This window comes from Pogonomyrmex barbatus, unplaced genomic scaffold (genome assembly GCF_055798465.1).
Source record: "Pogonomyrmex barbatus isolate J1 unplaced genomic scaffold, ASM5579846v1 scaffold10, whole genome shotgun sequence".
Taxonomy (NCBI): Eukaryota; Metazoa; Arthropoda; class Insecta; order Hymenoptera; family Formicidae; genus Pogonomyrmex; species Pogonomyrmex barbatus.
The window spans coordinates 6,276,954-6,292,383 of NW_028297099.1; the positions used below are offsets into that span (position 1 = coordinate 6,276,954).

The following is a 15,430-nucleotide window of genomic DNA, read 5'->3' on the forward strand; positions in this document are numbered from 1 at the left end:
AACGAGATTAACCTCTAGGGTAATTATAATGTAGCCAGAAACGCTCACGGAAATACATAAGTACTGACGTTCTCTTTTTTAAACATTTTTTTGTGCAGGTCTCACGTCCTCCGACATGTTTTGATAAATCAGTCGAGTGTTCGAAAAAAGATTTTCAGACTGCACTTATTCCTGTCGCTATACAAGACAGCAAGAAACAAAGAGCAAAAGAAGAAAAGGAAGCATTACTAACGAAAATTTATTTACAACCAGAGGAAAAACCCATACAAGTGACAGAGAATGCTTCACAAGAATGTATGCCATGCAAATATAAAAAACCCAAATATCGAGCTAAATATCGCATTGATACTTCGTGTACGCATTTTAGTATTTCCGATACTTGCAGTAAATACAAAGTAGAAAAAATGCCACAGGCCAGAAAAATATACACAGTCAAGAGCTGTGATAAGATCTCGACATACACATTTCATTCTTCTTTTGAAGCGATAAGAAGATCTACATTTTTTAATTATACCGACAAATCAACAACGGAAATGCGCCAAGATGATCAAAGATTGCTAAGAATTTTGCAGCCAATTAGATGTTGCGAAGATTTAATAGCGTACAACATCTGTCACGAAATACCCAAATATTGCAATACTTGGATTTTCCCATACTTTACCTCGCAGCAGACTGAAGCTATACAGAATGATACTTTAAGCCATGTTAATTACTATTTCCTGCAAGATTTATGTACAACCGAATATCAACATGTCAACTGTCATTCGCTGGTCGCGCCAAGATATTGTAACGTAAATGCAAACTGCGCAAAACATAGAGCAACATTTGAAAATTCATTGTGTATCAATACACATTGTAAGAGCGGCGGAAAATGTTATCCGCATTTAAATAATGCTGACAACATTCGAATAGGATATCATCATTGCAGTGACAGTTTCCCAGTGTGGAACAACAATCAACGCTGTGAAAGGGATCACTCACATTACTGCACAAAGGGAAATTTATATTTTATGCACCCATAGTCGCCGGGGCATTTGTTGTGATATAATTGATATTGACAATGGCAACATGCGATTTATTAAACTTGGCTGAATAATTCGTGTCAATCGTATCGGAGATGTAATATTAACATGCCGCTCTTTATTGCTTATGTATAATTTTTTATTAGGAGATTTATGTGCGACATAAGGTCGGTTTCAAACAACGTTGCGATGGGAATTGAGCAAATTAAAATGGATAAATACGTGACGTAATCTGTACCGCGGCCCGTGACGTGCGTCAATCCTAATTATACTGCACACTACATACTAATTTTAGTTATTAACCTGTATATGCGAATAGCCATAAAGTTTTACGTTCTGTCCAATGTGCGGGCATATTAATAATTAAAATTAATAACGCGCTAAATATAGTTGCGATATACGTGCGACAGTCGACCCATTGATATTCGGCAAGACAACGTATCATATTAATGCAGACAAAGTGATTACGCGGCAGTTTATGTTACGCATTGTGACGATGATTCATTCAACGACAGTAATTTAATTTGCATTTCGGGAAACAACTGGAATTAAAAAAGAAATACCATCGTAAGAAAGCGGAAAGATTGCCAAACGACCGCAAAACGACCGAAACAATGACGGAAATCATCCGCTCGTTTTTTTCATCCGCTCGTGAAGTTACTTAGCTATTCGGGAAATATTCACGGACAAGAAAAAACTGCAGTAGACGCGAGGGAACCCGCGTCTTGTTCCCGCAAGAAACGCCGAAACGTCGAACAGTGTCGAAAAGAACTTGCGGGCTGCCGGGGAACTTTGCATCAACGGGTCCCGGCGGAGACGTCTTCGTATCCTTAAGCGGCCTTCGTGGTTGGCGATTGCGGCGAAAGGAACCTTCCGGAAGTTCGTTGCGAAGTTCCTTGGTAGCCGAATGCAATAGCCGGAAATCTAGGAAAGCGGAGAGCATATCTGTGGCATATTTATGTTATCGAATATTCACACGTCGAAAAGGTACATGCTAATATATTTTTCCATTTTTTTTCAATAAAAATTAATTTGGCGATAGAAAATAAAGGAAAATGAATGATAACAACATTTTTAATTTTTAAAATTTTATTATCGGATGATCCAAGCTTGATTCCTGGTTTGAGGTTGTGATATTTTTTCCAAAGAAGAATTTCCTATAGGGGAAAAAGGAAGAGTCAATCGATTTCAAATTTGATTATCAATTTATTAAAAAAGCTTTAAGCTACTGCTGTCGTAAGTCTGTTAAATTTAATTAATGACACGTAGTTCGCAATATAAGCAATTAATTCCAAATTTATATGTATATAAATTCAATAAAAAAAAAAATTTATCAGATTTGAGTTCACTAAGCAGTTGTCTCCTTCATTCTCTGTTATATAAAATCTTAAAATATAAATCTTATTCTTCACAAAATTCACAAAATGATATCTAATTATTTTTATCAATTGTATTTTTGTTATTCGTAGTTTCATCGTATAATCATCCCATGATGTATTCGGCATACAAACAGTGCTTCGCAAGAAGACTTCGCATTTTAAACTGCCTTTGTACTCGAGGCACATCGAAACGAATACTTCGTCAAAGTTCGTGGCAGTCCGCTCGGCGAATTCCTTGGATAACCGATATAAGAGGAAGATCGAGACCACTCAAGGTACAAGTGCAGTGAACCACGCGAGCGATATTAGGACATGCTTGCCGGTGTCACAAGCGGCCTGGTCGTATAACGGGTAACTTGCTTTATGCAGTGGCAAGACTTAACGTCATCCTGGTGGATGCATCAGACAGGCGGCGTCGGAAGATTTACTATTCAACTTCGATATCGTACGGTACGAAACTTCGCGAAGCGGAGGAAGTACGATATCCTTCCCGACAGAACGACGCACCGTGCGCTCGTTGCCTTTCACGTTAAGTACCACATTCGAGGGAACGCTGATGTCGTCGACAACGCTAGAGGTTGCCGGAACGAAGTTGCTCTACGGGCGACGATAATGACAACGTGGGTAGCGAGGACTAGCGGGGGCTGCAACCGCGCGGGACTGGATCGCGCGAAGTAACAGCGAGGAAACTTTGTAACGTCAGGCTTCGCCGTGAAGACCGTGGAGGCATACTTCCTCGATAGGAGAGATCCCGGTGTGTACGAAACTAGAAGAGGGTGCGAAGGATCCCATAATGCCCCTCGACGTCTCTATCCGCCGCCTTATCACGCTAAGTTGATTAAACACGGGCGACAACAAGGGCGTCTCCCTCCACCACCCCGCAGTTCTCATACTGCCTGTTGTTGTTGTTATTGTTGTTGTTGTTGTTGTTGTGGTTGTTGTTGTTGTTACCGTTGTGTCTGTGTATCGTATTCCATCGTCCACCAGCTCGCAATGGTGGCATCCACCTCTGGTCTGACCCACCTCCGTGCAATCTGCCGCCGTGTAATCCTCCACCGTGTAAACCACCCTCATGTAAACCGTCCCCGTGTAAATCACTGGTCTGTCCAGCGGCCTGTCCGCCGCCGCCGTTGTACGACACGTCTCCGTGTTCAACGTCTTTGGGCCGTCCAATTTCGACCAAGAACTAGCTCCGTGTTCCAGGCAGCTCCGTGTTCGATAGCCTCGTGCTATTCGCGTAGAATACGCGTGATTTGCAGTGAAAGACGAGACTGCGTCAATGACGGTGAAAGGGCTCTTTATTAATTTGATTAAAGTTAAACACGGATTGTTAGTGTGAAGTTTAATAGAGAAATTTCCCGTGGTGAGTTGTACGATTTTACAATTTTATTCTTACGATATACAGTGGAATATTATTATTTTATAACTGTTCATAGTATAATCATAATATAACTTTGTTCGGTTTTGATTAAACATTTAATAATGTTGCATCCATTGTTGAATCATATTTTCTTCTCGTACATATTAACTTTAATATTTCGTAATTATATCAATTTATTATGCTATCTATTTGTTAATTAGATTTATTAAAATTTTATTATCCAATTATTTTTTTCCTGAATATTATCTCAGCCAGAATAAATTTTTTATTTATTTATTTGTCTTTGTAATGCACACAAAAGAATTACAGTGTTATATTGTATACAATTAAAAAATTTAATGTTTGTATTTAATATTCGACCTAAAAAAGTGTCTTTTGCGGGGATGCCGCGATTAATATTCATATTAACTTTAATATTTTATAATTATGCTAATTAACGATAAATTTCACTACCCAATTCACTACCCAATAGTTTGTTTTTGAATATTATCTGAGAGTAGAATAAATTTCTTTATTTATTTGTTTACTTTTGTTAATAAATAATGTTACAATTTATCACATTTAAAATTTAATATTTGATAATACATCGAACGTAAATACTCGACCTAGAAAAATCTTTTTTGCGGAAGATACCGCAGGCAATCGTGTGGAAAGAACGTATATAGTTGCGCAAGTTCTGGTAGCAGAACGGGGTTGCTTGCCGAGAAACATCGGTTTGGAATGCTGCGGCGTTGGAAATCCGAGCTGCGGAGGATGTTGCTAATGATTCGCCGCTTTAAAAGATTCCACGCTCGCTGCATATTCAAGAAATTAATAAATAAAGCAATTTCTCCAACGTAATTAGGGAATTTATTGCTTCCGAAGGCGAGCAATTTACCTTGATTATAACTTCCTCCAATTTTCGCTCGTTCGCCGCAAACTGTCAATGTTTTCTTCAGAATAATGACAATTATCATAACCTAATGTAAATTGAATTAATCTAACATTGGACAACAATGTTGGACAACAATTAACTTAACGTTGGACAGTGTAAAATTAACATGGAGATTATCGTATCGGATTAAAGATGAGACTGTTAAATTGTTTAGTTAATCGGCATTGGCCGCAACGTGTGCTCGGCATCTCGAAATTATCCGCTTTCGAGTTTCTGAAAACCACGCATCCTGATTTATCGAATAACCAGCTGTTGAGTCGGTTGAGAAAGCAAGGTATAGACCCTGTCGAGATTCTCGCGGAGCATCATCGGCAGCTTGCCTGTGAGAAAGAACTTGCGCGGGTTCTACGTAATCTCGACGTCAGTTATCGGATTATGAAAAGGTAATGTGCTTTACGAACGAGTTACTTTGTAAGTTAACGAACCTGTCGTTACTGCGGGGCTTTTTCTCCATGAAGTAGAAAATCCGCGGCATAATTTCTCTGGAGGTCGGTACTCCAGTTTGCGATGGAAGCTGCAAAATAATTTTATTAATTAATTAAATTCAGAGATGATTTTTTTCTGTGATCGTGAAACAGAATAGATAACACGATGATCAGTAGATGCGTAGATTGGGCAGACTTGGTAATCGCGATCGGCAGGAACGGCACCTTTCTCTTAGCCTCGAAGCTGATAACGAACAACAAAACGCCAATACTCGGCATTAATCCGCATCCCGGAGGTAACAATACCTTTACCCTGCCGATCGAGTGTAACGGAGACATCGAGACAATATTCGAGAGATTGCGTGCAGGGGATTACACCATCTTGATGAGAAGTCGCATACATACGATAATGACCGGAGAAGGGCTTTACGAGCAGACCTTTCACGTGCACAAAAAGAGCCGCATGCAAGGCGAGAAAAGAGTCGAGTGAGTACATTAGCTTGTAATTAATTTTTTTTTTTTAGTAGACAAACGATTAACCGTAAATTTTCCATTGTTTAGCGTATTTTATTAAAAAAAAAAAAACCCGCGTCGGAAAAAATTTCTCTCTTAAAAGGAAATCTATGTCACATCGTTATTTGCCTCGCTATTTTTATGCAAGATTGTACTTTACATTTTATCTACAAAATTGCTGCGCTATTCCTCTCAGAAATGCAATTGTCATTTTCACTTGCGCCGTGAAAGCAGCCTGGGAGTACGTTATAGAATAATAGTATTAATAAATCAGGCATGCCAAAGCGAATAAGGTCGAATAGGAAGAGAAAGAACTTACGAAGCGCGACAGGCGTCTTTCTCCTTTATTCGCGAATGTCTGAAGAGGAAGTTTCTTCGAGGCGACATTAACCTAACACAAAAAGATAAGAGTTGAAATGCTTTTTGATAGCCGGAGAATGGTTTCGCAAGCGCAGCTGCATGACGTGAAACGAGAAATAATAAGGTTGACAAGGGAAAGAAGCGCACGCATTCGCTGCCGCGCGTGGCGAACCGGCCCGAGAAATGTACCGTAATAATTTCGTTAGCCCGCGTTAGATAGAGAAATATTAAAGCATCTTTCGCGAGAACGATGTCTTGCGCTAAAACTTTTATTTACCGGCTACTCCCACGGCGCGGTGTCTAAAGTTGAAACAAGCAGCGGGTATCGCCGACGCAGCTTCGCGAGGACGTCGCAGTGCGTCTTCATTGCCCGGCCCGGTCCTTTCGCAAACCGAAGTTTCCGAACTTACGCGTGTTATAACTTCGGTAGTTATAACTTGTAAATTACAAGGCCCGGCGCAGTTACGACGTTGCGCAAGGAGGCCGTAACTTCTGAATTCGCGCGTGAATTTTACGGAGGTGACGCGACGCAATGCGGTGGAGTCCTTAAGGTACCTCTCGATTAATCATATTGAGAAACTCTCTCTCTCTCTCTCTCTCTCTCTCTCTCTCTCTCTCTCTCTCTCTCTCTCTCTCTCTCGAAAAAGAACTAATTCGGCGATTAAATTTAATTCGACATCGCCAACGGGAAACAATTTAACTGTCGCACACTTGATATTCTATTACGCCCTTGTGCAGCCTCTCCTTCTCTTCACTTGCTCTCGCCCCATTAATTCCTTTCGCGTTTCGCGACGTCTCTCCAAAGGCGCGCGCTAAACAAATGAAATCTTTGCAGCGCACTCATGAGATCCACTCAGAGGAAAATAGCGGATGCCCTGCAGCCCCGCCGGAGAGTTTTACCTTGGCTGGCATTAAACGAGGTTACATCTGACGTAAAGTGTTTCTACGCCGGTGCCGATCGATAACACTCGTCACGCGCTTTCAGGTGTTCATGGCCGAATTTTTGGCGGCGAGGGCGATCATACTGGACATTCAGGTCGACGAAGAGGAGCAATTCATGATCCGTTCCTCGGGTGTCTGCGTCTGCACAGGTTCAGGCTCTGGATTTTGGTTCCGGACAATGAATGTTCAAACTGCCGAAACCGTTCAAACGCTCGCGGCCATGACAATTGGCAGGGAACTCGATGAAAAAGAAACCAGCAAAGTGTTGCACAGATATCACGATAACCTTTTGTTCTCACCAGGTAACGAACTACAAAATTTCAGCGTTTTTCGAATAAATCATGACAAACTGATCTAACAAAAATATTATAAGCTGCGATTAACCTGAATGTTTGCGTTACAGAAGACAGAAGAATGGCATATGTGATATATGAGAGAGCCTACGGTTTACATTGGCCACAACTCATTTCGGATAGACGAATGTGCTGCAGAATCAAAATCAAGTCGATGGGCTTTAATGCTGGCCTTGTTCTAGATGGATGCGTATCTTTACCGTTCAACGACGGTAGCACCGCGTCCTTCGAGATCCGACCTGAATATTCGTTGAAAAATATTATCTTATGATAAATTTCACATAGTGATTGTAATTCCACGCTATTGTAATTTGATAAAGTTAATCCGCTCGTTAATAATTTTTTCCTCGTTATTATTTAATTTAATTATATAAAAGATTCTTTTAGCTCACAATTTCCTATCGGGAAGAAGCAAAGGGGTAACTTTTTTCAGCATTCGTGTTGAAACTCGGATGACGTAAGACCGACACGGACTAAAAGACCCTCCCGAGTTCACAGATTCATTGTTCTGCTCGATAACGACAGACGATGAGAATACATTTTGTTTTTAATGACAAGAGAAGCGAAAGGGCTATTCTTTTTTTCGGCACGACCTACGAGGTGAGATCTTTCGTTCTCTTCTTTAGTACGCGACCGAACATGCTCGGGCTTCCATTAACCCCGTAATTTCGGTTTTCACTGAACCGCAGACACACTCCTCGCGCACTCCGTTGTATCTCCGTTATTTCGCAGAGAGAGTACACACACACACACACACACACACACACACACACACACACACACACACACACACACATGCGCCCACCTATCTACCTATTTCGTCTAAGTGCACCGTTTCGCTTGGAGCAAAAGTTGCGGGTGTGCTCGAAACACGAGATATCGCACAAAACCCTTAGGTGGCCAGGTGGGCGCCGACGTTTTCGGGTGTAGCGTCGCGTAAAGTAGTGATAAAAGAGTTGCGGGAACGTAAAAGTCGTGACCAACGTCCACTCCGTAACCGGAAACTTTAGTTCCGTTGAGAGACCGGGGGCGGAAAGAAACGACCGTCTTTCGCCAATTGCGCCTCGGAAGAATTTCAACAGCGATATTTCTCAATCGTATCAGCCGTATAAATAGCAGCTTACGTCGAGACGAAAAAGAATCGAATCCCTTTAAACTCGATTCGTCCGTTGGAAAAAAGATGTCAATCTCCCTCGCGATTATTTCCACGTGGACTGTTCGAAAATTTTGTACGAATGCTACCCTCGTTACTCTATTTTTATATATATTTATTTACACGTGTATCCAATATCATTTCGTTTTCTTGAGCATTAGTTGTCACGGGCACACCCTCCGGATGTGAGGAAAAAACACGATATTAAACGGTCTGAGTGGACGTCCCAATCGGATTTCGATGGACGGCGGAGCCATTCTCATTAATCCTCGCGAAAGTCCCAATCTGTAAGAACAATGGTCATCCATCCCAGACAGTCTTATGGAGGACAAACAAATGTACGGGCAACCGGGAATAACGGACCGATGTCGACCGATCCTTTGTACTTCGTAATTGAACGTCGTCTTCCGTTGTCATTCTATCGAAGGTTTTCGACGGTATCATTTCGACGAAAATTCAGTTTCGGGCAAGGAAAAACCGTCGTGAATTTTACAACGCGTCCTCGGCTATTATTCGCGATCGGGGCATAGCCTTTCGATCATACGTCGAGTTTTCATTGTGGTGTGGCGTTGTATCACCCTGGTCTCTTTTATTTTAAAAACAATGGACGCTTGTTACAGCGACAACGCGAGCAACAAATACGGCTTTGGTATCGCCGATATAATATCGGCTCGTTATCGATATCACGCAGCATAATTAATTAATAATTCTCTTGATATTATCGCGTAATAATGATTTAAAACGAACGCGCACAATAGAATGCTTTAACAACCAGTGATGCGTCATTACGATTATAAACATATTAATGAAGCAAAGCGTTAACGCGAGATTACCGCTCGCGGCATGAAGCGACGTGGAATGCCCGCGCGGAGTGCACGCGCGCGCGCGGTTATATATATATATATATATATATATATATGCGTGATATATACGTGATATTTTATATATATATATATATATATGTGTGTGTGTGTGTGTGTGTGTGTGTGTGTGTGTGTGTGTGTGTGTGTGTGTGTGTGTGTATGTGCGTGTGTGTGTGTGTATGTGCGCGTATGTTTATAAAATAAATAATACTTTCGATGCATATGTATTCGCGCGTGTAGGCAAACTCGCGCCGCGCCGCGTGCTGCGTAATCGCAAAAATCAATATTATCACCACGGATTCGCGGGCCGTGCTCCCGTCGTGCCTCACCCCCGCAAAGCCGCGCCTCGGCGTCGCTCTCGCCGAAATCATGCGGCTCTTCCTCTCGCCATGCACTTCGAGAGCCGTATAAATTCGTCAACTGATGACCGGTTCGCGGCCATTTTACTCTTATCCGAAGATTTAGCTTCCTTCGAACGGACCGACGGCGGTAATAGCGGTTCGCGAGATTTATTAGCGGATTCATGGGCGGGACGTTAATTCGTGCCGAAGAGCTCGGGCGGATAGGACGAGAGGGAATCGTTGGGCGAAATGGCGAACGGGGAGGAAGAAGAACGAGAAGACGGGAAACGGGTGGTAACCGGTGCAGGTGGTGGGAACTACGAAAGGGAAACGGCGAAAAGAGAGGACTCTCAAGAGAAAGAGAGGGAGAGAGAGAGAGAGAGAGAGAGAGAGAGAGAGAGAGAAAACCCACGCACATAAAGCGGACCGATGAGAGGCGGATTCGCGGATGTGTCTTTTTTTTTTGCGTGGCAACGCAAACGCTACCTCTTTTTTTTCCTCTGGCTTTAATCCCCGCGCCGGTTGTAATTTGATCCGCCTTTGTAACGACCGCTGCCGCCCGCGCATCGTGTATATCGTCCACTTCCGCTTTGCACGCGGGAGAATGTCGCGCACGCGGATGACCGTCGCAAAGCGTAGGCGGAATAATGACGGTTAATGAAAATATAAAAGGGCTAACGTGACCAACGGTGCGCATCCGTGTCGGATCGAGCCGCGACGCGAAGTGGCGAAAAAGCGGGAAATAACGGCGGCGATTAATCGCCGCGTCTAATGCGCTTTGATCGATCCACTTTGTCATTCCTCTCTCTCGTTCTCGTTCGTGATGCGTAAAAATGGCTACGTCGTTGAGGTAGTCGAGGGCCATTTGCACCGTCGCTTTATCGATATCGAGGATGACGATACCTTCCGTTATCGTAGTGAAAAAAATGAATTGGATCATAAACGGTAAGAAATTTTTTAGGGGCCCCTTCATCTCATCGACTACCCTCTCCATTTAATTCTCGATATCGCGTTGTACGCCCTCGGCAAGTCAATCCGAAATGGGACATTCCGCGACGGCGGTTTTCGCGCGTATAAACGAGCTTCATCGTCAAATTTGCTTAGCGTATCAAGGGCCGCCACGTGCACGCTCGGCTGCCTGCTTCCATTTTAAGGCTCATACCCCGCGGAGATTTTTCAACTGTGAAAAACGGCTGTAACGTGCGCTTTATAGTTACCGGGGTTACGTGCAGACGTCGCGTCCCCCGGGCTTCATAATTAGGCGATAACTTATCGGGGGGGAGAGGCCGTTCGCTCGCCGTCGCTACCGAGGGTTATCCTAGTCGTCGCAACACCCCGTCGACGGAAGCGGAAAGGCGGGACAAAAAGGCGGCGAGTGCGCGGGGGCGGCCATCGAAAGACAGCGAACGCGGCTCATTTCCCGTCTGTCGCGCCCGACGAATTTCGCCCGGCAATTTGCCGAAGTGACGCGATTTCAAGTTTCCCTTCCGGTCGTCGTCCGTCTTTTCTTCGCGAAGAAACGACAAAGAGAACTCAATTATACGATCGGCCCATGAATATATATATAGTACGCGCTATCGACACTCCAGACAATATTCACCGTATTCGGCCCATTTCGCTGCTCCAGAATCATAGCAAAATGTTCCTTTCAGCTTCTTCCTCTCGTTCTTCTTTCTTTTATGGTGTGCATATTATAGTTATCGCGTCTCGCGCTCTCGCCATTTCTCTCGAGCCACCAACGTCGTTCCCAACGAGACGAACTTTTGATTTTATTGGTACGGCGGGTTGCGCGCAGGAGCCGCGAAGCGAAAGGAACCGGAGATTGTCGCGCAAATGAATTTGAAGTATTGCCGTTCCACATCTCTCCACCTGTCTCCGGTGGCTCGCGCTCTTGCCGACTTTCCATTATCTTACCTTTCGTTCGTGCTTCCACCCGCGCTTCCCGCGCGAAACAGGTTCCGCCAGGTATGATCCTTTTTCTCCTCGCGATTTCTTCCTTCCTTTCCCGTGCTCTTTTTTACAATTATTTTCCTCTCCTTTTCTCTCTCTCTCTCTCTCTCTCTCTCTTTTTCTCTCTCTCTCTCTCTATATATATTTCTCTTTCTTCCTCGTTCTCGAGCTCGACTAGTTGGATCGATGCAGCGAGCTGCATATTCGAGTTCAGCGACCGTGCGAATTCACCAAGTACAACAATAAATCAGAGGGAATCGAGAATCATAATAAGATTACCGATAGTAACATTATCCTCTATAGATATCGAACAAGCGATTGTCGCCTCGCGAAACTGATGACATCAACGCAAGCAACGGGAACAAGAGTAGATTCATTCTGGCAAAATTGGATTCGCGTAGCAGCGCTCGAAACTACATTTCGACGTTAATTGTAAAGTCTCCACTTGGGAAACGCGCTATTAAAAATAACGGAACTAGTTTGAAAGCACATTGAGGTCTAACCGAGGTATCTTCAGCTGATTAATTTCCAGGCGCTCGTCGCGCCGCTGGAAAAGTCGTCCGTTGACCGTTTTCCCCTTTCGCGAAACAGCTCAACTCTCGTTTCTCTCGCGTATCAAGAGTCCTTCCCAAGTTTCAGGCCAAGTACAATAATATTATCACTGAGTTAAGTCATCTCGCAGTAGTCGCAAAGAATTCCCATTAAAGGATTTCAAAGGATAAGACCCACGAGGAGGGGGGGAAGATTCCGCCCGGAACTCGAGTTAAATTATCGCGGAGTGTGTTTGTTCCATTTTCTACGCCAGCACCGCTGGAGCTGAAAGGAGCGCAGCCTTTTGACCTGAATACCCGAGGAGCCCCGTTTTAGCCGCATATAATGTCGCTAAATAAGAGCATTAAACAGGTTATCCCATCACGTCGCGATTAAGCGGCGACGGACGCGATTTATAATGATTATCGGAAACTATAATACACATCGTCTCGCAGGAAATTTCATTCAGCAAGAGCCGGAGGAAACGAGTCGCGAATAAAATACGAAAAGACGTTTATAAGCTGAAAACGGAATTTTCCTCGTCCGCTGGAGACTTTCCCCGTTCATTTTATTACGACCGGCCGGCCAATAAAACTAATCACACTCTTTAATTATCGTAATCCCAGGCATTATTCCATCCTGTTAAGCTCGACACTAATCATCCGATGTGAAGCGAATTCCGTTTATCCGCTATGAGCAGAAAACGTACGTTCTCCAGTAACAGAATAAGTTCAGCGAATTTCTATCCGCTGACGAACGATCGGATTGATTATTTCCGTGGTCATATAAAACAACAGAGAGACAGTGGACAGTGGAACAAGGAGAAAGTGGGTAGAATGATTATAGTAAATATATTTTTACTTTCTCTGTAGAATTACCATATATTTAAAAGTGCATATAATATAACATATTATTATTCTCCATTTGTTTATATTGCAATATTTTTTAAATGGATAAATAAATATAGTGACCGTGAGAAAAGATAATAAATATTATGTCAAAAATTATACGATCGTAAATAATTATTTTTCTTTTGATTCTAATTTTATTTTATTTTAAGTTATGTAATTATGAATAATTGTTATTTTTATTCTTAGCCAGATTTTATTTTCTTAAAGTTATTATAAATGATATTTTTCGTTTATAAATACTATTTATTTGTATTTTATTGTGTTATTCAAGCATAATAATAACAGAAAAATATAAAAAAGATTTTTATTTATGGAAAAATTAATAATATTAAACAGTTTTAACTTTATCCACATATAGACAAAATGATGAAACTGATACTTCCTCAAAAAAATCTAAATTATATAAAGTTCTAATTTATTTATAAACTTTTCAGTCTTTGTAGATGATAAGCTTTATCTAATCGAAAAAAAATGATCATTATTTTTATCATCATAAATATTAAAGAAAAATCATGAATATTAAAAAAATTGACGAACCTTAAGATCGTCGTCTTATCTTTCTTACTTCTATTATATTTTTATTTTTCTTTTCAAATAAAGACATGAAATACTAGAAAAATTATATATTTTGCGATAATATTTTCATTTGACAAAGACTCGTATTATCCACCAATATTCCTCAACTATCGTTCGCTGATGCATTTACCGGTACTCTATGGCCTTCAATTTCCTTCGTATCAAGGCTCGCGGCTATTTCGCAGTATCGTAAATCGCGAAATCGCATCTAGTTGCCAGAGAGAATGGGAGAGAAAGAGGGAGGGAGAGAGAGAGAGAGAGAGAGAGAGAGAGAGAAAGAGAGAGAGAGAAAGAGAATTAAAGTTAAGGGCAAACAGGCAAGTGGGAGAAACTGAGGTCGACCAGGCCTCCGAATTCCCTTTTAAAACGCTCTCCGTGGTGAAATAAATTGGCGCCGGTGTGTTTACACGTTAGGGCGAAATTAAAATTCCTGAAGTGTTGCGAGGTAGCTCCCGGTAGAAAGAGGCGGAAGAACAGTGCCGGAGAGCGGCTAGCCGCGAGAGGAAAGGGGATGGGGACAGAGAGGTGCACGAGCGGTAGGAGAGGACGCGGGCGTCGACGGGCGGATGCCCGAAGGAGAAATGTGTTTAATTAATGACCGGACTAATTAAAAGCCCAAAGAAAAATACATTTGCGCAGGATCCAGGGTGGTGGCACGAGCGGGATAAGGGCCGTGCTAAAACACCCGTTCGGTGTTAATGCACAAAAGCGTCGCGCCGACGACGGTGACGACGAAGGAAAGAATGGAAACGAGTCGACTAATAAGTTCGCCCTGTTTCAATTATCTCGACACCCGGCCGTCCCCTGGTCACGTCCGTATTCTGTAGATATTCAGCAAAGTAACTGCTGAAGAATCGGCTCGGGAATTTTATACAAGAGTACAATCTCGTAGGAAAGTAAAATGATCGTATTAAACGGACGCAATTGTCGATATACCGTTTGCACGGTATAATTTCGCTTCTTGGAATAAAACTGAGGACGGTAACGAGACGAAATATTAACTGCGGGTATAACTTTGTATGACTTTGAAGTTTCGAGGTAATTGGCGAAACCCCACCCAGATCGCATTTTCGCAAGTTTCGAAAATTGCTTTGTCTCAAACTGAATTTCCTTGCCGTATCGATCGAGCCTTATCGGGCTGATTCGCGTGTGCGCGTTCTATTATCCGCCTCCATTCTTAGTGTAATGATCATACTACGGTTTACCGATGAACAAACGAACACATCCTGTTAATGTATGAATCTTGCAGGGAGTAAACGCGGGTTTCCCAGGTACAAACACATGCGTATCCGCGTGTGTACCTGACACCGCTGAATACATATATCCGCGCAGCGCGTATCATGGGCTCTAAGGTACGGTGGCTCTAATTAAATAATTAATGGCTAATGAGTTAGGTATGTCGTCTATATCGCGAAACTCGGAAGATATATGCGCTTCCCTGCTGAAACAATCGCTACTCCGTGGATATACTACTCCGTAGGATATTCTGAAATATTAACTCGTTTATATACAAATACGCGAAATCATTATTTCCAACGACAGTGGATAAATATGTTAATTATGCTCCACGTGCGTTCACCGCGTATAATCACAGTAGGAACGCATAGGAATTCGTGGAAAATATGAACCTCAAATAGCTCCGAATGCCGTCCGAACTGGATGCGTCATCAAACTCCGGAACTCAATTTATCGAGGAGACAGTAAGCTCGCAAAACAAAGTCTATGTGGGTACCAATGCCATCGAAGATAATCTCGATACCGCTGGGAAATTCCTGCGGGAAACACGCTGTACTCTG

The 15,430-nt window shown here is 42.6% G+C and overlaps 2 protein-coding genes and 1 pseudogene across 2 annotated transcripts; 2 read left to right on the top strand and 1 right to left on the bottom strand.

Moving 5' to 3' along the window:
- Positions 1-1,688: 1,688 nt before the first annotated feature.
- LOC148937893 (uncharacterized) lies at positions 1,689-3,926 on the top strand. Its single transcript, XM_089070307.1, has 3 exons — positions 1,689-2,009; positions 2,492-2,676; positions 2,771-3,926. The coding sequence occupies exons 2-3, from the start codon at positions 2,512-2,514 to the stop codon at positions 3,077-3,079; spliced, it is 474 nt and encodes a 157-aa protein (XP_088926433.1). The 5' UTR covers positions 1,689-2,009; positions 2,492-2,511; the 3' UTR covers positions 3,080-3,926.
- LOC148937894 (uncharacterized) lies at positions 3,101-7,007 on the bottom strand (annotated as a pseudogene).
- On the top strand, positions 4,823-9,132 carry LOC105432626 (NAD kinase 2, mitochondrial). The gene is made up of 5 exons (XM_089070308.1): positions 4,823-5,099; positions 5,295-5,627; positions 6,850-6,934; positions 7,000-7,258; positions 7,360-9,132. The coding sequence occupies exons 1-5, from the start codon at positions 4,849-4,851 to the stop codon at positions 7,578-7,580; spliced, it is 1,149 nt and encodes a 382-aa protein (XP_088926434.1). The 5' UTR covers positions 4,823-4,848; the 3' UTR covers positions 7,581-9,132.
- Positions 9,133-15,430: the final 6,298 nt, after the last annotated feature.